Source organism: Lepus europaeus, chromosome 11 (genome assembly GCF_033115175.1).
Source record: "Lepus europaeus isolate LE1 chromosome 11, mLepTim1.pri, whole genome shotgun sequence".
Lineage (NCBI taxonomy): Eukaryota > Metazoa > Chordata > Mammalia > Lagomorpha > Leporidae > Lepus > Lepus europaeus.
In genome coordinates, this window is record NC_084837.1 from 76,192 (window position 1) to 100,464 (window position 24,273).

The following is a 24,273-nucleotide window of genomic DNA, read 5'->3' on the forward strand; positions in this document are numbered from 1 at the left end:
CCCTTGTGTTCAAGTAGCTCAACAGCAGTAGGATGGAGAGTGTGTGTGTGTGTGTGTGTGTGAGTGAGAGAGAGAGAGAGAGAGTGAGAGTTAGTGTCTGTCTGTCTCTAGGGGGTGGGACTTCCACCTCCTGCTGCCCCTAGGCAGGACCCACAACTGCTGTCTGGTGAGGGGCCCAGGACTCCCCCTGCACACAGACTCTCCGTGAATGCCTGGTCCCCTCCCACACCTGGAAGATGGGCCCCGCCTGGGCTGAGGTTTCTTTGAGAATTTCCATTTTCTCTGCAGCCGGAGGGCTGGGCTGAAGAAACAGGAACCCTGTGATCCCAGGCTACTTTTAGAGCTGTGTGGGGAGGAAAGCCCAGGGTACTCTGCCCTCCCCGTGGCAGTGTGGCCAGGACAGTGCCCTGGTGATCTGGGAAGGGGTGGCAGAGGAGGAACTGACTCCCTGGGAAGAGGTGTGTGAAGCCAGCCTAGTGTTAAATGTGAATTTTCCCATCCAGACTCGGATCCATGCTGGAAGCACACAGGTGCCTCTGGGCGGGCAGGCATAGCTTTGCTGGCAACTCCTGGAAGATTCTGGGGTGGACTCCTTCCTGAGGGCTGCTGTGGCCAGCTGGACGGGGCAGGGATAGGGATGGGGTGAAGAGCCAGGGGGTGGTCTCCACAAGAATGGGGAGGGGCCGCGGCTCACTAGGCTAATCCTCCACCTGTGGCACCGGCACCCCAGGTTCTAGTCCCAGTTGGGGCGCCGGATTCTGTCCTGGTTGCTCCTCTTCCAGTCCAGCTCTCTGCTGTGGCCCAGGAAGGCAGATGGAGGATGGCTCAAGTGTTTGGGCTCTGCACCTGCATGGGAGACCAGGAGGAGGCACCTGGCTCTCTTGGCTTCGGATTGGCGCAGCATGCTGGCCGTAGCGGCCATTTGGGGGGTGAACCAACGGAAGGAAGGAAGGAAGACCTTTTTCTCTGTCTCTCTCACTGTCTAACTCTGCCTGTCAAAAACAAAAAAATGGGGAGGGCGACTTCTCACCCCTGCGGGCCCCTCAGCCCCCTCCTTCCTTTGGCTGAGCTCTGGGTGGACCGGGTTTGCCGTCACCTATTCTGGGAGTTGATGACCTCGGGATTCCTCCCTCCCCCAGGCCCCTTTTCTGACCTCCCCTGGGGATCAGCAGACACTGGGAGAAGCAGCCCTGCCCTTGGTGGTTCTGTTTCTCCAGGAACTGTGACCTGAGCCTTGCTGGTGCCAGGAGTCCCAGCTGCAGAGCAAAGGGCTGCCCTCCCGTCTGCCAGCTTGGCCATGCGTTTCTTCTCATTGCTGAGGGGCTGTGCAGGCAGCCGGACACTGCTCACCAAGCCCCCACCTGCCCACGAGACCTCAGGTGACTGTGGAGTTACCTATGCCCTCTTAGTCCCTTCTTCCTGCCTGCATCCCTCACTGTTGAACCACTCCTACCTCGGTTCCTTCCCTGGGCAGTCTGCATGGACTCAGCGTGGACGGCCAGGGTTGAAATCCCATGTGCTGGCCCCCTACCCACTGCTGGTGCGTCAGACTGCTGTAACCAAACTCGCCCGCCCTCTGTCCAACCCTCGCCCTGCATTGCGGCTGTTGTTGCCACGACCTGTGGCCCCTGCCTTTCCACAAGTCCGCTCCCTTCTGTTCTCGGGATAAACATGGCGAGCGGCTAGGAGATGAGAGCCTCAGGTCATTGAGTCGGTGCAGATGCTGGCCCTGTGTGGCCTTGGGCAGTTAGGTTCTCTAGGCCTCAGTTCACCTGTGAAATGGGAACAAGACTGGCCGTAGTGGGACCAAGGGTGAGAGTGAACAGGAGCACCGATGCCAAGACCAGCCCATCAGAACCAGGTCCGTGTCCTCAGAGAAGCTTGGGAGGATTTCCTGCCAGGTCCTTGTGACCTGCTTTGTTTCCAGTCCTGCACCTGGTGCTCAGATGTCTTCCCTTCTAAGGGAGCGGCATTGGCGCTGTCACCCGGCAGACCTGGCATTGACTTCAGGTGGCTTCATCCAGTGCAGGTGCTGTGTGCAGAGCACACACTGATGCCACACTTACACACCACACACCCTATACACACTTCCCTTGTGTGCACCACACACTGCATTCACATGTCACACACCTCCCATTTGTGTATACCACACTGCGTTCACGTCACACACACCTCCCTCTTGTGTGCACAGCACACACTGCATTTACATGTCACACACCCATCACACACACCTCCCACTTGTGTGCACAGCACGCTGAATTCACACACCACACATACACCATTCACACGTCACACCACACTCAGCCTTTACACACTTCCCACTTGTATGTGCGCTGCACACTCACTGCATTCACAGGTTGCACACCCAGCACACACACCTCCCACTGTGCACAGCACACACTGATGCTACAGTCACACGTCACACACCACACACACCCTTTACACATCTCCCACTTGTGTGTGCACCACACTGCATTCACACATTGTACACCCAGCACACACACCTCCCACTGTGCACAGCACACGCTGATGCTACAGTCACACGTCACACACCACACACACCCTTTACACATCTCCCACTTGTGTGTGCACCACACTGCATTCACACGTTGTACACCCAGCACACACACCTCCCACTGTGCATAGCACACGCTGATGCTACATTCACATCACACACCACACCCAGCACACACACTTCCCACTTGTGTGTGCACCACACACTGCATTCGCACATTGCACAGCCATTACACACATCTCCCACTCTGCACAGCACATGCTGATGCTACACTCACACGTCACACACCACACACCCAGCAACACTGCGTTCACATCACACCACACTCAAACATCACACACCTCTCACTTGTGTGTGCACCACACACTGCATTCACTCAGCACACCACACACCCTTTACACACCTCCCACTCTGCACACCACACACTGCATTCACATGTCACACCTCCCACTCATGTGTGCACCACACACCACTGCCCTGAGGCTCACTCCCGCCCCCACCGTGGGCCCCTGGAGCTGCTCCTAAGATGTCTGTGGCTACCGCCAGCACTACGGCCCCATTTTGTCCCCCCTCCCTCATGAGCGGTGTGTTTATTAAGCTCACTTTCCCTGTGGGTTGGGGAAATCTTGTTTTTGTTTTGTTTATACTTCTTGCATAGCCCAGGCCACCTCCTCCAAGGAGCCCTCCTGCCTGCTTGGGGATGTTGGAGGGCCTTGCTGACTCTAGTCAGCCCCTTGCCCAGGGAGGTGGTGCCCAGCTTGGGCAGGAAGGGGCTGGGGGCAAGGCTGACCTCTTGGTGGGTCCCTGAGCTCCTGGGTGAGATCCAAAGGAACGGAGAAATTCTATGCCATTCTCGCCTCCTTTTTAAGTTCTGAAAGTTCCGAAGTTTCCTTCTGACTTTTCCCTGTCTGGGGAGTGGCCCTCAGGTATGTATTCCCCTTGAACAGTCGATGGCTGCAGTCCCTTCTTGGTCTGGCTGCCCGGTCCACCCCCTCTCAGGGCCCAGTGCTCTGCCCAGTGGATGTGATGGGGCCAGAAGGTCAGCTGGGTCAGTGCACTCCTGAGCTGGCCTACCTCGGGGGCTGGCCTCATAGCTGGGGCCCAGCTCGTGTCTGCCCATGTCAGCGTGTGTGGGGCCTGGCAGGGGAGGGGGTGAGGCTGCGCCCTGCAGAGGGTCTCAGAGGCCAGAGGTCTTGGGGACCAGCCATCCCCCTGTGTCCCATCTCTGGCTGCCCTCGTCATCCTGCCTGTTGCCTCCAGCAGGCAGGCCCTTCCCTAGCTGGCAGTGTTCGGGGCACTGAGATCGGATTCCTGGGCCCTTGCGAGGCCTGGTGAGCCCAGCTCTCCAGAAGAGTCTGATGCACGCTCCAGTTGGACATCCAGAGATGCCGCCATCAGTCACACCATCATGGAGCCCCTCCCAGGTGACTGGCACTTCCCTCTGCTTTTGCCCCCATCACCCAGTCACAGGTGAAGTGGGCACTCCTGCATTCTCACCTGCCAACACTCAACTGCGCACAGACCTGCGAAGATTCTGACAGGGGCTGGTGTGGTGTAGCCCGCACCCCATATGGGCAGTGGTTCAAGTCCCGGCTGCTCCACTTCCAATCCAGCTCCCTGCTAATGGCCTGGGAAAGCAGTGGAAGATGGCCCAGGAGCCCTGCACCCAAGTGGGAGACGCACACGGACATCCAGGCACTGACTTCAGCCTGCCTCAGCCCTGGCTTTTGCCACCACTGGGGAGTGGACCAGCAAATGAAAGCGTGCTCGGTCTCCCACTCTCTCCGTATCTCTTTCAAATAAATAAGTGAATCTTTAAAAAAAAAAATGCTGGCACACTCAAATTCCCACTCAGAGGGTGTGCCCCCTGCCACTCGCAGCCGGGACTTGGCATCCCCCAACAACGCTCGTGGCCACGACTTGGGCATCCCATCCCACCCCACCCCACGCCCTGTGCTCACAGCCAGGATTCGGGCATTCCCCCCCTCCCCCGCAATGTTCATGGCCAGAACTCGGGCATCCCTCCCCCCAACGCTTGTGGCCAACACTCAGGCGTCCCCGCCCCAACACTGGCGGCTGAGCACACTCACCCCAGCTGCAGCCTAGGGTGGCAGCTGAGTCATCTGCTGGAAAGCAGGACGCCCAGACGTCACAAAAGCCCGCAGACCCTTGAACCCATGTGTGAGCAGTTCCTCAGCTGCTACACTATTTGCAATCTGTGTTTTTTTTCTTCCCTCTTCTAAATCCTGGTCCTGGGACTCAGTCTGCTGATTGGCACCTGTCACGTAAGCAGTGACGTCACATAGCTGCACTGCGCATGTGACCACGCCTGTTTCGCTGGAGTTTTTGAGGACACGTCAGCGATGACAGGTGCACATGTCCTGTGTTCTCTCACACTCCACTGGGAGCACAGCACAGCAAAGCACTCGTGGCCATGGTGGCCACTCTGAACAGATGGGGGGACTCCCCTGATGTGGGGGTCACTTGGTCAACTGCCTAAGAGCCCTCAACAGCACCCGGATCCTGGCTTCCTCTTACATTGAAGAAGGGAAAAGAAATGGATCTGTTCCAAAGTCTTTATTATTATAATTATCATAATCTTTAGTTTCCAAAAATATAAATAGGTGCACGGAACCCTGGTGCCTGCACGGTCCCGGGGATGGGGGTAGGGAAGGGGAGCAGTGCCCCCATCCAGCCCTGCCGAGGTAGACTCCCACCGGCGGCAGAACCAGGTGAGAGGAGAGGAGGAGCCCTGCAGGGGAGCATGACCCCTGATGGCTCCCTGGCCCCACGCAGAGGGCACCCCCCCCCCCCCCAGCTCCTTCTCCAATACATTCAGCTGCGGCTCCGGTCCGGCCCCTGGGCCTCTGCCCCTTCCAGCTCCTTCTGGCCCCTCCTCCCACCTCCCTAGCTCTCCCTGGAGGTGAAATAACCAACATTGCACTGCTCTTGGATAAAGTCAGGAAACAAAAAATAATCTTCTTTATTTAACTTAACCCCTCCCCCTCTCCCCTGTCCCTGCCCTGGTCCCTGGAAAGGCACGACGGGAGATTGTCTCTAACCTCAGTCCGTGGGTTGCAGGAAGTGCTTGGCTTTGGCGTTTGGGGGACAAATTAGATGCAGTTTTGGTGATCTGGGGGCGGGTGGGGTGTGGTGCTTACATGTGTGGGATTTATGTTTTTCTTCTTTAATGGGATTCCATATATGGCAAAAAGCGGCAATGAGAGGACATCGTCTGGGTGGGACGCACTCTTAGCCTGGTGGGCTCCTGGGCTCAGCATCCGACTCAACCTGGAGGTCCCTCAGGGCGCCGTGCTGGCCTGGCTCCTCTGCAGGGTCCGGGAACTCCGCTTTTGCACTCTGCGCTTGTAGGTGGTGGCTGGGGAGAGAGGGCGATGGAAGAAGGGGGTCAGGCCTCAACCCTCCCGGCCCGAGACTTTCCTGCTCGGCTGGCTTTCACTGGTCTGCAAACTTCCTTGGGCTACAGAAATTCAGGTTGGTGTTGATAAGGAGGGGGCCAGGCCAGGACGGGTCAGCATTCCGACCTGGGCAGGACCCGCACCCACCCCCGAATCAGGGCACAGCTCACGGTGTGTGCAGGTGATCCGTGGCTCCTCCCAGTGCCCACTGGGCTGGCACCGGATGGTGGGCACGTGGCGCTGGGTGAAGCCTTCTGTGCACTGGTACCGCACCAGGGAGTTGATCTCGTACCGGTCCTTCTTCTGCCCAAAGGTCCTGGCGTGCTCCACCACGGGGGGGTCTCCACAGGCCACTGTGGGGCAGGCAGCCTCTTGGTAAGGGCCCTCCTAGGTCTTCGGTGATGACCGAGATGGCCCAGAGCCGGGACTGCCCTCAGGAGTGTTTTCATGCAGCTAAGGGTCTGCACACCACTGGTTTGACACCCGGATCCCTCAGCAATTTAGAGCAGCAGGAAAGGAATATAGGAGGGGCCCTCAGGGGCCGGCGCAGTGGTGCAACGTTAAAGTCGCCGCCTGGAATGCCGGCAACCTATACGGGTGCTGGGTCAAGTCCCGGCTGCTCCACTTCTGATCAGGCCCCAGCAATGGCCTGGGAAAGCAGTAGAAGATGCCCAAGTCCTTGGGCCCCTGCACCTGTGGGAGACCTGGAAGAAGCTCCTGGCTCCTGGCTCCTGGCTTCAGATCAGCCCAGTTCCAGCCATTGCGGCCATCTGGAGAGTGATCTTGGGGATGGTAGACCTCTCTCTCTCTCTCTCTCTCTCTCTCTGCCTCTCATAACTCTATCTTTTAAATAAAATAAATAAATCTTAAAAAAAAAAAAAGAGGGGTCCTCCATGGGCAAACACAGGGAGGGAAGGGCTGGGAGAGCCAGCAGACCACTGTGGATTCTTTGTGAAAACACACAGGCTGGGGAGACTGGGACCCAAAAGAGGCCTGGCAGACACAAGGCCACAAGCAGGCGCAAGGGGTGTCCACAGACACAAGTGGTCAGAGCCTGGCAAACCTGACTCCGATGGACTTGGGAACCCCAAAGAAAGGGAGGCTTCCAGCCAAGCCGGCCTCGCGGTGACTTCCCACAACCCACGTCTGAGGTGCTGTGTGCAGTGGGGGTCCTGTGCCTGGCCTGTGACGGTCACACACTCCCTTGTCCTGGCAGACAGACAGGAGCCAGCTTGCCCTTGCTTCTGGCCCTGCAATGCTGGTGCTGGGCCGGGCCCCAGAGACAAGCAAGGGGACGCCAGCAACCAAAGACAAGGGGCTCTGGCACCGGCCACACGGCAGGAGCTGCACCCACAGCCTCCAGCCTCAGCCCCTCTGCTCTGGGTCTCCCAGGCCTGCGCACCTGTGCCCTTTTTACACGTGAAGGGTAGGTGGTAATTGCAGGGAACATCGTTCCATTCGCCCTTCTCATGCCAGATCATCACCACGCAGTCCTCCCCAGTGGCAAAGAAGTTGTCCGGCTGGTTGGGGCGCCAGTTCTCAAATTGCTGTGGATGGGAGAGGAGGGAGTGAGGAGAGGGCAGGCGCCCTGGCTTGTCCGGTCAGGGCTGTCCCAGGCACTGGAACCCATGGGCCCCCAGGGCACTGGCCACACTTCTCAGAAGCTCAGAACCGGCCAGGATTCACCACCACCACCACCCCACCCCCGCTCACACACCAATCACTCTCCTTGTTCCCATAGGCCGGTGGGACTGACTGGACGATAGAATCCCGACTCTCCAGTCAGGACTCTGCTCTCCAGTCCCTGAGACCTCCCCCTTCCTGTTGCCTCAAAGGCTCCACACCCCTCCCAGGTTGTCTCTTCTGGGGAGCCTTCCCCGAGGCCCTCCAGGCTTCACATAGGCTGCTTTCCACAAGGGGCATCTCTGAGCATCCACAGACCCCTAGTGGTGGGTCCTGCTATCCGTGCCTTTCTCTCCCAGCTTCCCCAGGCCTCCTGCGGTGCCCTGGGCGGTCTCAGAGGCAGAGGTAAAGGAAGCTGATTCCCTGCCCTTGCGATGGCCTGGGCCAGCAGCTGCGTGCCTGGCTGGACGGCACTGTCTCTGGGGGAGTCTTCATCCCATCCCTCCACTGGGCCACCAGCAGCACTCACTAGGGGGTGTCCATCCGACCAGCGAAAGTCCCCTTCGATGGTCCTGTCATTCAGGCCGATCCACTGGTAGTCCTGAGCGTTGTCTGGAGAGAAAGGATGGTGCTGGGAATGCTGATGGACACCTTAGAGTGTCTAAGCTGGGGGGGCTTCAGAGAAGGAAGTGGGGGCTCCCAGGAGCACGGTAGGTCTTTGCAAGGTCTTAGTACGTGCGTGTGTGGCTGCCTCCCCGGCTGGCACAGACAGGTGACAGCCAGAGGGCCAGTGTGGGGTTGCCTGCATGCAGCCAGAGCCACTGGCCCCAGACCTCTGCCTTCTCTCAGGGGACTCAGGCTACGGGAACCCCTTCCTTCCCTCCCAGGTCCACCCCACGCAGCCTCAATGGGGCTGACAAGGCCACCGTCCTTAGGCCTGGAGCCTGGTGTACTCACTGTTGACAAACTCCTGCTCCTCCGGGGTGACGATGCTGCTCAGGTGTGACTGCTGCTCCCGACACCGGCCCTCAGCATCCACCCAGGTCTCGCGATCAGGGAAGTGACGGTAACAGTGGCCCTGGAACTTGGTCCAGCCCTCCTCACAGACCTCCTGGTCTGCAACATAGGCAAGGGTTTGAAGGGGGGCTGGGCCAACTGGGGTGACTGGCGGTGCCAGTCAAAGGCAGGATTCCTGCACTCACCCCACCGCACACGGCTCGTCCCGGAGGCGACCTGTAAGGCCTGGTCCCCGGAGCCTCTGAGCAGGCGCCCCACTCGGGGAAAGGCCAGGGAATGATTCTTTCCCACCCCCCACCAGCTTTCCTCCTGGGGCAGAGTCCGTGAAAAGAGGTGGAAGGTGAGAGGTCCTAAGGTTTGCAGCTCAGAGGCTCCGCAGGACTCCAGGAGGAGCTGCAGAAGCAGGCGCGGGCAGCTGGCGCGGGCAGTGCTGGGCAGAGCCTTGGATGGGAGCGGACAGAGCAACAGCCAGGAGTCTGCTGTGGGTGAGACGCAGGGCCCCAGGGCCGGCTCCGGTGAGCACCCATGCTGGCCCACGGGGGCAGTCGGGGGCCTGGTTCTCCATCCTATTTTGCTGGCAGATGGGGAAAGGGGTAAGTTCCTCTCTTCCTCAGTTCTGGACAAGGGGCTGGCGTGGAGCTCACAGAGCAGCCTGGCGAACAGCAGCAGGGATGGCTGGGAGCCTCTCACACAGGTGTGAGAGCCAATCACAAGTGTCGCTTTCTAGCGCTGCCTTTGGCTACCTGGTGCTGGTGTGGCTGAGCTGAGCACCTCCCCGCAGGCCCTGGTGCTGGTGTGGCTGAGCTGAGCGGCTCCCTGCAGGCCCTGGTGCTGTAGTCAGGCTTCCTTCTTTGTAAGAAAGAGCCATCGCTGACTGTGCAGAGGGAATTCCAAGACCCTCTCTTCCTCCTTCCCTGAAGGCCTCCCAGGTGGAGAGCTGCCCTCCCTGGCTGAGTGGGGCCATGAACTCAGTAGGCAGCCTCCCCCCGGGCTGCCCCCAAAGTCTGGCTGTCTCAGGAAGGGAGAACCAGTACCTGAGGGGGAGGAGTCCCGTGCTGAAGGCATGGACGCCTGGCAGGGCTGCAGGACAGACAGCGGGAAGAGTGGAGACAGAGGAGAGTGGGAGGCAGCAGCCTGAGAAGAAAGCAGCAGAGCAGTGGCTGAGGAGGCGGCCATGGGCACCCCTGCTGCCCATGCCACCCCAAGGCACGAGGCAAGTGTCTGGAGAGAGGCAGAGAGGTCTCAGAGGGAGCTCGGCACTGCTGAGTCCTGAGCTGCCGCCCAGGGCTGACCTGAGGGTTGGGCAGGCAAAGCTGGCAGGTGCAGGTGTTCTGCTGGGTGTTGGGGGGGGGGGGTGGCATGCAGGGTGGAGGCTCTGGAGAAACAAGCATGGAGGCTGGAAGAAGTGGCAGAGCCAGAGCCATGGCACACGGCACCACGGGGCAGTGTGGGCTCAGGACTGGGAGGGGAGGTGCCAGGGCCCAGGGCCCAGCCTTGTGGCTGGGCACCATCTCTGTTCCAGCACAGCCCCCGTCCCAGGAAGGGAGAGAGCTGTTGTCTGTGTGGGCATTCCAGGCCCTTCTCCCCTGTGGCCAGTGTTTCCCTGCAGAAAAGTCTCCCCACCCCAGCCAAGACCCCGCGCACTGACTTCTGGGGGCCGTGGGCTGAGGGTGGGAGGCTACAGGGGAGGAAGGATTCCAGGCCTTTTCTTCCAGAAGGCTTAAGCTCCTCCACCAGCCTGTAACTTTGGCAGTGCCTCCAAGGAGCATATAACACAAAACTACCTCCCCACACTGCTGGTACCACAGGGAGTCTTCCTAGTGTCTTGACAACCCTCTGGAAGTTTCTGGGTTTACTGAGAAGGACCTAGAGACCCTACACTCCTCCATTTCTGCATGGACTACAGCTGCCCCCTTTTCTGAGTTGGGATGCCTCTGAGACCCCAAGGCTGGGGAGACACTCGGTAAGTGAGCTGGGGGCTAAGCTGCCCAGGGGCAGAAGCAGAGCCCCCCCCCCCCCCCCCCGCCCTTGCAGCAGCCATCTCCCTCTGGTTGGCCTGGGGGGTTCCTGGCACAGCTCCCTGAGCAGAGCGGGCAGCCTGACCCAGGTGCAGAAGCAGAGGCCCCCTAAGCAGGCCGTTTCTCTCTGGCCAGCCCCTGGTCTTGCACAAAGTAAAGAGAGCAGCAGTGCGGGCTGGCCTGGCACTGACAGTGATGACATCCGGGACACAGGAGCTCTCAGGCAGACCAACCATCACGTTTGCCCGAGGAGAAGACAAGGCAACTTGGGCAAGGTGCACAGTGGCTCCCAGGGCTGTGGAGGGTGCCACAGAGGTTCCACGGGCAGAGCAGCAGACATGTGCCTGTGACCATGCTGGGGAGGTCCACGGCAGTCACTGGGACGAGAAGCGACTGCTCCCACCCGCAGCTTCCTTCGAGACAAACACATGGAAGCAGCCCTGTCCTCTGAGCCTGGCGCGTGCACCGACCTAAGCTCGGCGCTGTCGCCAGCAGGCGTGTCTGCCCTGGAGAAGACGAGTGCCGTGCACAGGCTGGGCCTGAGGAGGCTTTCAGGAGCAAGAGTGGGAGTCAGTGGGGCAGACTTGCAGCTGTGGTCCCGGGGGCCCCTTCCAGGGCCTGTGGTCTGTGGTTAGAAGGGAAGGGTGAAGGAGGAAGGGTACAGCAGTTAGTAACATTAGCTGAAGCCGAGACGGCCGTACCGGTCTCACACAGGTCCCCTCCGTAGCTGGGAAGGCATAAGCATGTGAAAGAGTCGATGGCATCCACGCAGGTGGCTCCATTCACACAAGGGCTTGAAAGGCACTCATCAATGTCTGCAAGAAACCAAGGGCTGCCATTAGGGTTCCCGCCGGCAACTCCAGCCTCTCCAAGCCCCAGGAGGGGACTGGCTGGTTTTCCTAAGAACTGCTGCTGCCGCTGCCGCCATCGCCGCTGCCATCCTGGAGCCAGACAGGTTTTCTCAGATGTGTGTGATTCTTGATTGGCAAGCACAGGGTGCTGCTGCTGGGTCTTCCAGTGGGGTGAGGGGATCTGGTACTTGTAAGGCCAAAAGCTTGCTGTGAGCACACAGAGTCCTCCCAGAGGTGTTCTCTTGTGACTGAAGAAGCCAAGGGTTCTGAACTGGCTGTGAACATGGTAGCACGTTGGTGAGCGGTCCTTCCTCTGTAGCTGGGGACCGGGGAAGGGGGCAAGGCCGAGCAGGACCAGAAAGAACGGCAGTGGCCTGCAGAGCACAGACCCACAGACAAGGGCGCACGGGCGTTCCCGGGAGACTCAGCAACTGCCTTCTTATCTACAATGTCTCGTAAAGACGAAGCCAGCATCTCTCGGGAAAAGGTCAGACATCGTGCCCAGCGTTTCCCCAGAACGCGACCTCTTTGCAGAGTCACAGTGTCTAAAGGGGCTCCATCCCGTCCAGAGGGGGACAGCACTGGAAGCTGGCGCACTGCCCCTCCCCCAGTGAAGCGCTCTTCCCCTAGGATGCAGGCAGGTTGCCATCAGCATGTTCTCAGGGGCATCTGTCTTCCTTCTGTGCTCCTGGCCCATGACGCTCTTCCCGACAGACCTCTACGTAGGACTTGAGTTAGTCACCGGCCTTTACTTCAATTTCTCATCAGTTATGCAGCGTGACAAATGAGATCAAATCGGTTCTTTCCAAGCAGCTCTGGAAATTCCTTCTGCTCTCTTCCTATTCCACTCCCGCGGCTCCTGCTGGCTGTTGCTGCATTTCCTCCCCTGGGAACGTGACAGTCATGGTGCAGCTCCTCCTGCCAGTCAACAGGGCTCTGCCACCTGACGTGGCCACTGTGCTGATGGCTGTCAGCTTCAATGACGCGTCCATGGTCCTCCCCAACTGAGCAGCTGAGTCCTGTGCTCCTGAACACATGCCAGGAGTTAGTCCTCGCCTCCCACAAGCGCACGCCAGATCTTACAGCCAGTCCTGGGCAGCGGGCACAGCGGATATCTTCTGGACCAGGGCTGGGCTTATGCAGTGGGAGGCTTCTTGCTTATCTGACCATGTCCTTAACACCTCAGAGAGCACACACCGCGGATTAGAAACCAACAGTTCCAAGGGTGGAACTGTACCAAGCAAAACCAAAATGCATGAGGAACTGACTGGAATCCCAGCATGCACTTGATTCCCAGCATGCAGCAGGACTCCCGGCAGCAGCAGTGGCAGCAAAAACAGATCAGGCCAGTGTGCAGGGTGGAAGCCGGGCTTCCGTGCTCCGTTGTCCATTAGTCATTGCGGGAATGGGAAGCACTGGGCAAGGGCAGTCAAGCAAACGTAGGCGCTGAAGCAGTCGTACAGAGCAGGGCACAGGAGTGGCCTCTGGGGGAAGAGCCGGACACCAGGCTCCCAGCTGTCCCAGACGCTTACTGCACCCCCATTCCCAGGCTGCCAGAGGCCCCAGGAGGCAGTATCCCTCCCCTCCTGTGCTTGTCCAGGGTACAAAATCTGAGAGTGCAGCAGGGGCCGTCTTTCCTGCAGGGCTCTGGGCTCAAAGGTGAGGAGAGGAAGCCCCAAGGGCCAGGAGAAGCTGAGTCAGCGCTTCCACAGCAGGGGGCACAGCCGGGGCCCTGGGGGTCCCAGGGGTCCTGGGGGTCCCGCTCACCAGGGATGCGCTCCCGCCCTGCCTCCTCCCCTCTGCTTCCTGTGAAGGGCAGTTAGGGTATCTCTGGGCTTCTGGAACCAAGGGACGTGTCACTGCTGTGAGTGTGGAGTATGAACCCCAGGCCAGGTGCTCGCAGGGAGGGAGAGAAGGGGGCGGGGCCTGGGCAGACTCCGTGAAGGAAGAGCACAAAGGCAAGGAAGCAGTAACTGTCAAGAACCCCTCCGAGCCAGATGTCAGCTCCCACGGCCCAGGGGCAGGGAGCTGCTGGTCACTTATAGGGGCAGAACCGAGCACAGTGCCTGGCCCACACTGGTCAGTAGGGGAGACAGAGCAGAGATGGAGGGGAGAGTTGGGAGTGAATCTGAAGCCGGCTTCTGCCCCATGTGGAGGAAGAGACTCGGGGGTCCTCCATGCTCAGCTGCTGCACCGGCAAGTCTCCCTCATCACCACTGGAGGTGCTCGGGGGGGCTCCCTGGTCCTCTCCACACTCCCGCAAGCAAAAGAGAGAGCTTGTTTCTGAGCCGGCCCTCTGCAAGCCTCCGACTCTGGGGAGGAAGCCCTCTGAGCACCCAGTGAAGGTGAGGGGAGCAGAGATCTAGCCGATAATCACGAGGCCCCGCCTTGAATGGGTCATGTCTGCCTGGGTCAGAGCCCAGGACCTGCAAGGCTCCTGGCAGGTGTGAAAATAGAAAACTCTGTGACAGCAGACCTTAACGATATTCAAGTCAAGGGCTTGCCCTGCACAAAGACTCTGATACCAGGAGGTCAGGGACAACCTGTGCACCTGTGCACTGACCCTTCACACAGCTTTCCTGGAAGAGGACAGGGGACAATCCCCAGGGGAAAATCCCTCAGCCCCATAGATGTTCTGCCCTCTGTACAGACTCAGGGTCCATCAGGACAGACCTGCCTGTGGCTCCTGGGCTGCACAGTTGAGAACAGGACTTAAGAGCACCCAGATTGGGGCCGGCAATGTGGCGCAGCGGGTAAAGCCACTGCCTGCAACACTGGCATCCCATGTGGGCACAGGTTTGAGTTCTGGCTGCTCCACTTCAGATCCAGCTCTCTGCTAATGCTCCTGGGAGGGCAGCAGAGGTTGGCCCAAATCCTTGGGCCCCTACACCCATCTGGGAGACCTGGAAGAATCTCCCAGCTCCTGGCTTCAGACTGGCCCAGCTCCACCCATTGTAGTCATTTGGGGAGTGAACCAGCAGATGGAAGTCCTCTCTATCTCTGTCTCTCCCTCTCTCTAATTCTGACTTTCAAATAAATAAATCTTTTTTTTTTAAATCCTGACCAGTTCCAGTTAGTTTCTAGAATATGCTTCATTAAGTTAAAAAGTGTGTGATCATTATTATACTATTTCAAGTCTTTTATATTTTAAAGGTTGATCTTGAAAGTACCCTGAATATCCTCCTTGCTAAATCTGCCTGTGGACTTTCTCTGTCAAGTCAAGAAGGTGTAGTTTGTATTTTCACTTGCAACCCTCTATTGCCAATGGCTTCGAAAGCATTTCTTTCCCGGGGAGGAGTTCAGCTCCTCTAGAGAAGCAGCAGCAAAACAGAAAGAGGTAGCCACACAGCCCTGGGACCACTTGAGGCTGGACGGGGGACTGGGTTAGAACCACGTTTTTCAACCTTGCTGCATGTAAGAATCACTGGGGTAACTAAAGCAAAACGAAACAAAACAAAACACTTTTCTTTCTTTTTTTTTAAAACAGGCAGAGTGGACAGTGAGAGAGACAGACAGACAGAAAGGTCTTCCTTTTTCCGTTGGTTCACCCCACAATGGCCGCTGCAGCTGGTGCGCTGCTGCGGCCAGCGCACCGCACTGATCCAAAGCCAGGAGCCAGGTGCTTCCTCCTGGTCTCCCATGCGGGTGCAGGGCCCAAACACTTGGGCCATCCTCCACTGCCTTCCCAGGCCACAGCAGAGAGCTGGACTGGAAGAGGAGCAACCGGGACAGAATCCGGCACCCCAACCCGGACTAGAACCCGGGGTGCCGGCGCCGCAGGCGGAGGATTAGCCTGTTGAGCCACGGTGCTGGCCACAAAACACTTTTCAAAGCATACCGGCTGGCTCTAGGCTGAGTCGGAACCCCAGGGCCCGGTGCTGCTGCTGCCGCAGGTGAGAAACGCAGCAGTCGTGCCTGGGACACCACACAGTCGGGGAGTTCACTCAACAGTTATTCTGAAGTCCAAAGTACTGATTAATAACTTATCATGAGGCCAGCACCGCAGCTCACTAGGCTAATCCTCCGCCTGCAGTGCTGGCACCCCGGGTTCTAGTCCTGGTTGGGGCGCTGGTTCTGTCCCGGTTGCTCCTCTTCCAGTCCAGCTCTCTGCTGTGGCCTGGGAAGGCAGTGGAGGATGGCCCAAGTGCTTGGGCCCTGCACCTGCATGGGAGACCAGGAGGAAGCACCTGGCTCCTGGCTTCGGATCGGCGCAGCACCAGCCCTGGCGGCCATTTGGGGGGGTGAACCAACGGAAAAAGGAAGACCTTTCTCTCTGTCTCTCTCTCTCTCTCACTGTCTAACTCTGCCTGTGAAAAATAAAATAAAATAAAATAAAAAAAGAAAAGAAATATTAAAAAATAACTTATCATGGAATTGTTTATGGATACTGACTGAACAAGATGAGAGCAACTGTCAGATGTTTTCTTTCTGGACTAAATACAGCCTCTAACCCCTTACAAGGTGGAAATTTTCCCCTGAGGGTTCAAACACTGCCTCGGGACCCGTGCTGCCTGCCCACAGGCATTGGAGGACATGGGTCCCAGTCCTTCTGACAACCTTTGGTTCCCGGCTCCAGCACCAGAAGCAACAGGTGCTTGTGCAGAACGGGCACGGCCCGAGCTGCCGCTGTAAGCATCGGAACCATGAGCTGAGTGAATCTGGGAGCCCAGGCTTGGGCGCGGCTGGTCCCTATCGCTGGCTCCTCAGCCACACAGGAGCGGGAGACCCCCGTGGCGGGTGGGACTCGCTTGTTGTTAAATGGCTCTTCCAGCCAGTGTCTTCCCCAGGATTCATTTCTTTCAGTTTTTCCATTTGTCCTGGGAATCAGGTCCTTTCCTGAAAGACCTTGGACCTTGAATTCTGGACTTAGGAGCTGTGGATAAGGGCCCTGGGGTGGTGGAGAGACCTAACTCAAGACTATCAGCTTGGAGGAAAGTGGCCATTCCTTCCTCTGGAGGACCTCCAAGCTCCTCACCTACCCAACAGGTCCTGGGTTGAGGCTAAGGACAGACGGGCTCCAGAGTTGGTGCCCAGTGACTCTGCTGTGGGCTCACGACTTCCACCCCAACATCTCTCCTCCCCCTCCCCTCTCCACCTCTCCCCACTTCCTCTCCTCCCAGTCTCCTGCCCCTCTCCTCCTTCCTCTCCCCTCACCTCTTTCCCCTCTTCTCCCCTCTCTTCCCCACCTCTCCCCTGCCTCTCCTCCCCCCCACTTCTCCTTTCCTCCTCTCCCCACCTTCTCTCCTCCCCACTTCCCCCCCTCGCCTCTCCCCCACCCCCGCCTCTCCTCTCAGCCTCCACTGAGCTCTGCCACTTCCTCCTGCTGTACTTCTTGGGAGAAAGGAGCCCAGCCAGTGCCCCACCCTCACACCTCATGGCCCACGAGGGACTTACCTATGTCACAGTACTCGCCAGTGTGGCCAGGGGGGCACAGGCATGTGACGTGTCCCTCTGTCTCCTGGCAGGTTCCAGGGCCACAGGGCTCTTCAGCACAGGACCTGGGGGCTGTGACCCCAGGGAAGAGGTTGAGCATCAAGACCCCAGCAGCCTGGGGGCGGCTGAAGCAGGAGGTTCCCACACTCCCCTGCGAGGCTGGGAGAGTCTGTCTCTGAGGACTCAGTCCCTCCTTGGCTCCTGGCCTCCAGCACTGGGCGGGGGGCTCCGCCTGTGAAAGCTCTCCCAGCCCAGAGACAGGTGCAAGGGGTCCCAAAGCCAAGAGCAATGGGAAAGCAGCAACTGCCCGTGATTGTGTTGCAGTGAGACAGTGACAATAGGACGGGGTCCCTGTAGACTCAGGGTCTGAATCAGGACATGGCCACAGTGACCCTTCGCAGCTCCTTGCACTGTGCAGACCTCAACTGCAGAGTGAACAGCGGGTTCCCGCTCCCCAGGGTGCACGAGCAGGGTTCTAATACTGCCTACACTGGCACCCTCTCCCTCCTTGTGCAAAGCACAGATGGTTGGATCCACACAAAAATGCTCCTGTGCTGGAGTCCACTGGAACGACAGCAATCACTCATCTTTGAAAGTGTACCACGTGCGAGGGGTGATGCTGAGTGCTTGTGTTTATGCTCTGCTGACCCTTCTTAGCTCCCCTGCAACTACAGGCTCAAAGAGGCTAAGAATTTTGCCTGAGGCTGCACAACTATGGTGGAGCCTTGAGGCTGCACAGCCTCCCACTGCACTACAGCTGCCTGCAGGCTGAATTTACCAAAGCACCTTAGAGGAAACACGTCCCAACAATACCTGCTGTGGTGGGCCCTGGTTCACCTGCCGTGTCTGCAGAGGCTGGAGAGGTGGCTGTTGCAGCCGTGTCTTCTCCTGAGTACGAGGGGCTTGAGGACTTGGTCTCTGGCCACATTTCTGCAGGACGCTGGCTGTGCTGGATCCACTCGGCCTCTGGGACATTGGTGACAACGTCCACCGGCACCGGCGTGCGGCCAGATAGGTCTCCACTGACTTCAGCTCTGTCTTCAGAAGTTGTGGGAGTGGCCAGAGGCAGGCCCGATGTCTCTGTGCCCATGTCATAGCTGGTGGTAGACTCTCCACTCACTTCTGGGGAAGCTGAGCCCTCCCTGGGGCCTTGCTGAGAGGCCAGAGAGCTGCTGCTTACCCCCAGGCCTGAGGCTCCCTCACCAGCAGCTTCACGGAAAACAGAGGTGATTTCACCAGAATCAGGGAACCCAGAGGCTTCTCCACTGGTGTCAGGTGCAGCAGCTGCCTTCGTCCCAGGCTCAGCATAGGCAGATGTCTCGCCGTGGGATTCTGGGACGGAGGATGCTTCTAGTCCAGACCCAGGGAAGGTTGGTGCAGCTCCACTCATGTCCCCAGATGCAAGGGCTTCTCCACTGGACTCAAAAAGCTTTGGGACATGGGTCACAGGGGGTCCTTGGCCAAGTTCTTGAGAAACAGTTGGTTGAGTAACACCCTCCATGAATTCAGAAGTGATTAAAGTAACTTCTGGAAGTCCTGAGACGTCCCCACTGGTGCTTGTGGCTGCAGAGGCTTCTCCACTCACGTCAGGGGTGCTAGGAAAGTCCCCACTAAAATACGGAGTGCGTGGTGGCTCCCCACTGGGTTCCACCAGCCCAGACTGTAGTCCATTTGGGTCCAGAAATCCAGAATGGGCTCCAGACACATCCGGCAATCCAGAGTGCGCACCGCTGAGTTCCAAAATGCCTGAGGGCCCTTCTCCTGCTTCTTGGGCTGTTGGGGCCTGGGTTACGGATTCTACCAAAGTTCTGTCTACTAGAGAAACAGTGGGGAAACCAGATGGAAGTCCACTGCTGTCAAACGCTCCTGAGGGCAGGCCACTCATGATCTCAGTCCCAGAAGCTTCTCCACTGACCTCAGCTACTCCACTTGGTGAGCCACTGACTTCCGGAGCCAAGGACGTAAACCCACTCGAGTCAATTGTTCCAGAGGACTGTCCACTGACATCAATGGTCTCAGGCATGCCTGACACCCCTGTCTCCCCAGAAGGGAAGCCACTGAGGTCCACAGACCCTAAGCCTTCTTCTTCTCTCAGTGTAGTAGGTGTCACTTCGACCACACTGGTGTCCACAAAGGCAATGCCAGAAGATTCACCACTACCACTTGTGGCTCCAGAAACCAGGTCAGGGATTCTGTGCGTCGTCCCGCTGAAATCTGGCAAACCGGATGGCTGCCCACTGGGCTCTCCACTCAGATCAGTTATGCCGAATGGTGGACCACTCCCAAAAAGAACTCCAGATGCTTCTCCACTGAGATCTGGCTGTCCAGAGGACAGTCCACTGACCTCGGTCACTCCAGAGGCTCCCCCACTGGTGTCGGGGAACCCTGATGGCTGTCCTCTAACAATGAGTCCAGATGTCTCCCCACCAACATCAGCTTCACCACTAATCTCAGCTCCACTGGTCCCCCCACTAACGTCCAGCTCACTGGAGGGAAGTCCAGATATTTCCCCTGCACCGCTGATGCCAATGGTCCCCCTCCCTTCCAGTTCACGTGCAGTGGTGGCTGTGACCACTTCCACCAATGGAGTATCTACCAGGGAGACAGTTGGGAGCCCAGATGGAAGCCCACTGAAGTCAGGCAGGCCGGAGGAGGGGCCACTTTCCAGGTCGACCTCGGAGTACTCTCCACTATGTCCCGAGGGAAGGCCACTTGTTTCTGGAATTTGTCCACTTCCTAGAGTTTCGCCAAAGTCCAAAGCTCCAGATGCAGATCCCACCAAGCCTTCTTTTCCAGAAGACAACCCACTGAGGTCTCCAACTCCAGAAGTTAAGGTCTCTAGAATCTCTCCCCCAGAAGGAAGCCCACTGAGGTCAGTCCCAACTCCTGAGGCAGAAGTCTCTAGAATCTCTCCCCCAGAAGGAAGCCCGCTGAGGTCAGTCCCAACTCCTGAGGCAGAAGTCTCTAGAATCTCTGCCCCAGAAGGAAGCCCGCTGAGGTCAGTCCCAACTCCTGAGGCAGAAGTCTCTAGAATCTCTACCCCAGAAGGAAGCCCGCTGAGGTCAGTCCCAACTCCTGAGGCAGAAGTCTCTAGAATCTCTGCCCCAGAAGGAAGCCCGCTGAGATCAGTCCCAACTCCTGAGGCAGAAGTCTCTAGAATCTCTACCCCAGAAGGAAGCCCACTGAGGTCAGTCCCAACTCCTGAGGCAGAAGTCTCTAGAATCTCTACCCCAGAAGGAAGCCCGCTGAGGTCAGTCCCAACTCCTGAGGCAGAAGTCTCTAGAATCTCTCCCCCAGAAGGAAGCCCGCTGAGGTCAGTCCCAACTCCTGAGGCAGAAGTCTCTAGAATCTCTCCCCCAGAAGGAAGCCCGCTGAGGTCAGTCCCAACTCCTGAGGCAGAAGTCTCTAGAATCTCTCCCCCAGAAGGAAGCCCACTGAGGTCAGTCCCAACTCCTGAGGCAGAAGTCTCTAGAATCTCTCCTCCAGAAGGAAGCCCACTGAGGTCAGTCCCAACTCCTGAGGCAGAAGTCTCTAGAATCTCTCCTCCAGAAGGAAGCCCACTGAGGTCAGTCCCAACTCCTGAGGCAGAAGTCTCTAGAATCTCTGCTCCAGAAGGAAGCCCGCTGAGGTCAGTCCCAGCTCCTGAGGCAGAAGTCTCTAGCATCTCTCCCCCAGAAGGAAGCCCGCTGAGGTCAGTCCCAACTCCTGAGGCAGAAGTCTCTAGAATCTCTGCCCCAGAAGGAAGCCCGCTGAGGTCAGTCCCAACTCCTGAGGCAGAAGTCTCTAGAATCTCTGCCCCAGAAGGAAGCCCGCTGAGGTCAGTCCCAACTCCTGAGGCAGAAGTCTCTAGAATCTCTGCCCCAGAAGGAAGCCCGCTGAGGTCAGTCCCAGCTCCTGAGGCAGAAGTTTCTAGAATCTCTCCCCCAGAAGGAAGCCCGCTGAGGTCAGTCCCAGCTCCTGAGGCAGAAGTTTCTAGAATCTCTACCCCAGAAGGAAGCCCGCTGAGGTCAGTCCCAACTCCTGAGGTAGAAGTCTCTAGAATCTCTCCTCCAGAAGGAAGCCCGCTGAGGTCAGTCCCAACTCCTGAGGCAGAAGTCTCTAGAATCTCTCCCCCAGAAGGAAGCCCGCTGAGGTCAGTCCCAACTCCTGAGGCAGAAGTCTCTAGAATCTCTGCCCCAGAAGGAAGCCCGCTGAGGTCAGTCCCAACTCCTGAGGCAGAAGTCTCTAGAATCTCTGCCCCAGAAGGAAGCCCGCTGAGGTCAGTCCCAACTCCTGAGGCAGAAGTTTCTAGAATCTCTCCTCCAGAAGGAAGCCTGCTGAGGTCAGTCCCAACTCCTGAGGCAGAAGTTTCTAGAATCTCTCCCCCAGAAGGAAGCCCACTGAGGTCAGTCCCAACTCCTGAGGCAGAAGTCTCTAGAATCTCTGTCCCAGAAGGAAGCCCGCTGAGTTCCGTCCCAACTCCTGAGGCAGAAGTTTCTAGAATCTCTCCCCCAGAAGGAAGCCCACTGAGGTCAGTCCCAACTCCTGAGGCAGAAGTCTCTAGAATCTCTCCCCCAGAAGGAAGCCCACTGAGGTCAGTCCCAACTCCTGAGGCAGAAGTCTCTAGAATCTCTCCTCCAGAAGGAAGCCCGCTGAGGTCAGTCCCAACTCCTGAGGCAGAAGTTTCTAGAATCTCTCCTCCAGAAGGAAGCCCGCTGAGGTCAGTCCCAACTCCTGAGGCAGAAGTCTCTAGAATCTCTCCTCCAGAAGGAAGCCCGCTGAGGTCAGTCCCAACTCCTGAGGCAGAAGTCTCTAGAATCTCTCCCCCAGAAGGAAGCCCACTGAGGTCAGTCCCAACTCCTGAGGCAGAAGTCTCTAGAATCTCTCCCCCAGAAGGAAGCCCACTGAGGTCAGTCCCAACTCCTGAGGCAGAAGTCTCTAGAATCTCTCCCCCAGAAGGAAGCCCACTGAGGTCAGTCCCAACTCCTGAGGCAGAAGTCTCTAGAATCTCTCCTCCAGAAGGAATCCCACCTAGGTCAGTCCCAGCTCCTGAGGCAGAAGTCTCTAGAGTCTCTGCCCCAGACGGAAGCCCGCTGAGGTCAGTCCCAACTCCTGAGGCAGAAGTCTCTAGAATCTCTCCTCCAGAAGGAAGCCCACTGAGGTCAGTCCCAGCTCCTGAGGCAGAAGTTTCTAGAATCTCTCCTCCAGAAGGAAGCCCACTGAGGTCAGTCCCAACTCCTGAGGCAGAAGTCTCTAGAATCTCTGCCCCAGAAGGAAGCCCGCTGAGGTCAGTCCCAACTCCTGAGGCAGAAGTTTCTAGAATCTCTCCTCCAGAAGTCACTCCACCAACCTTAGTAGAGCTGGACCACTGAATTCTGTCTTCATCACCTGAGGCCAGTCCACTTCCAATAGGCAGACCTGATCCCACTGAGGAGGTGAGACTGCCGGAGTCCAGCTCTCCAGAGGGCAGGCCACTTGCACTACCCTCCAGGGGCTGCCCGGTGGGGCCAAAGAGTCCTGAAGCTTCTCCACTGCTTGTGAAGTCTCCACTCATGTCGGGGGGCACAGATGTCACCCCAAGACCTGGCAACTCAGTTTCCCTGGCCACCAGCGATGAGGGTGTGTACGGCTCCTCAGAGGCAGAAGGCATTGCGGCTGTGGAAAGACCTTCCATGGTCCCCTCGGCTGCCGTGCCAGTTGGAGGCCACGTGGGAGGGATCCCTGAAAAACGGAAGAAGAAAGACCAGGTGTGCATTTGTTAACTCGGCCCCGTTTTAAGCTCATCTAAAGGAGCTGAACTCTATTCCTTCTACAGTAAAACTTCTCTCTCAGGTGCTCAGCTGTATGTCAACTTGTTCTACTGGAACTGTGTAATGTCTTGGGAAGGCAGGGAGGGGAGAGAGGCTCCCCCAGTACCCTCAGGGCTGCAGGCTACACTGGCTGCGCCTGGTGAGGCTGGAGGTAGGGGCCTAGCTGCCACCTAGGACAACCAGGGCGACCCTTCAAGTCCTTCCACACTTTCGGATTTCCAAAGGGTGGGGTGGCTGAGAGAGAAGCAAATTCTCAGCCTGAGGCAGACACTCTGCTGGGGCCAGGACCCCGTGTCCCCTCAAGTCCTCGGGTAATACTGGTGCCGGCCAGAGTGTGGGGACCCTGGGTCTCACCCATCCCTATGAGGTGGGCAGCAGCAAGGGTGCTGTTTGTAAACCATTCTGATGCCTTGTTACAGAAGACTTAAAAATAGAGAGGAAAAAAGCAAGCTCCAGCACTTTAAATAATCGCGGCTGCGTGATCTTCTACCCATCTTGCTTTCCTGAGCGTTTAACAATACCCAAGCTGAGTGTCGAGCCTCGCATGTACCCTGGGCCTTATTTTCCCAGTGAGCATCTGAGCACTGAGGTGTAGGGAGGGAAGAAGCCTGGAAACGCACTTTTCATTTTGATCATGGAGTGCACACACCACACGGGGTCTCCAGGAAGTTCACAGAAAATGCATATTATGAAAAAAGTTGTGTTTGAATTTCAAACACTTTGGCACCAGAAAAAAATTAACTTTTAATTCCATTTTCCCGCAAGCTTCAAAACTTTATTTATTTGTTTGTTTGAGAGGCAGAGAAACAGAAAGCGTTCCTACTCACTGACGCACTCCCCGAACACCTGCGACGGCTGGGACTGGGCCAGGGCGGAAGCCGGAACCCAGAGTCAGTTCAGGTCTCCCGGTTGCAGGAAACCAAGTGCTTCCGCCATCACCTGCAGCCTCCCAGGTGCATATCAGCAGGAAGCTGGAATCGGAAGCGGAGCTGGGACCTGAACCCAGGTGCTCCGAAATGGGATGCAGGCATCCCAAGTGGTGTCTTACCCACTGTGCCAGATGCCACCACAACTCACTTGTTTTTAAAAATCAAGCCAATAAAAAAAAATCAAGCCAATTTACAGCAGAAGATGTGGCGTGAACAACAGCACAGGTGGTTCCAGGCACAGCTGCCGTCAGTCAGGCAGCCAGGAGCTGAGGGCTGTGGGGCTGTGGGAGCCCCGCCCCATGGGGAACTCCTGAGGGTGGCTGCTGGCTCCAGCCCCACACCACAATCGCACTCCAAAGGGGAGTCCGTTATTCTTGTCCTGGGAGGGGTGAGGAAGGGCCTGGGCAGGTGTGGCTGTGGGTGAGGTAGCTGGGCCAGAGTCTCACCTGCTTAAGATGCACCCTCACCTAGCACAGAGGAGCACCTGGCACAACTGAAAAACCTGGGACCGAACTGGAGGGAAGCTCTCAGACCCTCCTGTCTTCAGATGCACATGCACTCGGGGAGCTCACTCTGTCTGGCACACACATACCACGGTGCCTTGCTTTCGTCCAGCCTGACCCAAACTGGGAGCCACAGAAGACAAAAAAGCTGCTGTGGTCAGGGCCGTTTGGGGCAC

At 57.8% G+C, this 24,273-nt stretch overlaps 1 protein-coding gene across 3 annotated transcripts in view; it reads right to left on the reverse strand.

The window, feature by feature from the left end:
- Nucleotides 1–5,083: 5,083 nt before the first annotated feature.
- The window catches only part of ACAN (aggrecan), a 48,604-nt gene continuing 29,414 nt past the window's right edge, over nucleotides 5,084–24,273 (reverse strand). The window contains exons 12-19 of one of the 3 annotated variants that reach the window (XM_062204905.1): nucleotides 17,714–22,576; nucleotides 16,838–16,948; nucleotides 11,294–11,407; nucleotides 8,515–8,673; nucleotides 8,087–8,169; nucleotides 7,337–7,481; nucleotides 6,105–6,287; nucleotides 5,084–5,894 (exon numbers count right to left, since the gene is read on the reverse strand). In XM_062204905.1, the coding sequence (XP_062060889.1) occupies nucleotides 5,818–5,894; nucleotides 6,105–6,287; nucleotides 7,337–7,481; nucleotides 8,087–8,169; nucleotides 8,515–8,673; nucleotides 11,294–11,407; nucleotides 16,838–16,948; nucleotides 17,714–22,576 (5,735 nt within the window). In that variant the 3' untranslated portion in view covers nucleotides 5,084–5,817. Of the gene's footprint in view, nucleotides 5,895–6,104; nucleotides 6,288–7,336; nucleotides 7,482–8,086; nucleotides 8,170–8,514; nucleotides 8,674–11,293; nucleotides 11,408–16,837; nucleotides 16,949–17,689; nucleotides 22,577–24,273 lie in introns of all 3 variants that reach the window. The other 2 variants (XM_062204904.1, XM_062204906.1) reach the window with 2 other exon arrangements.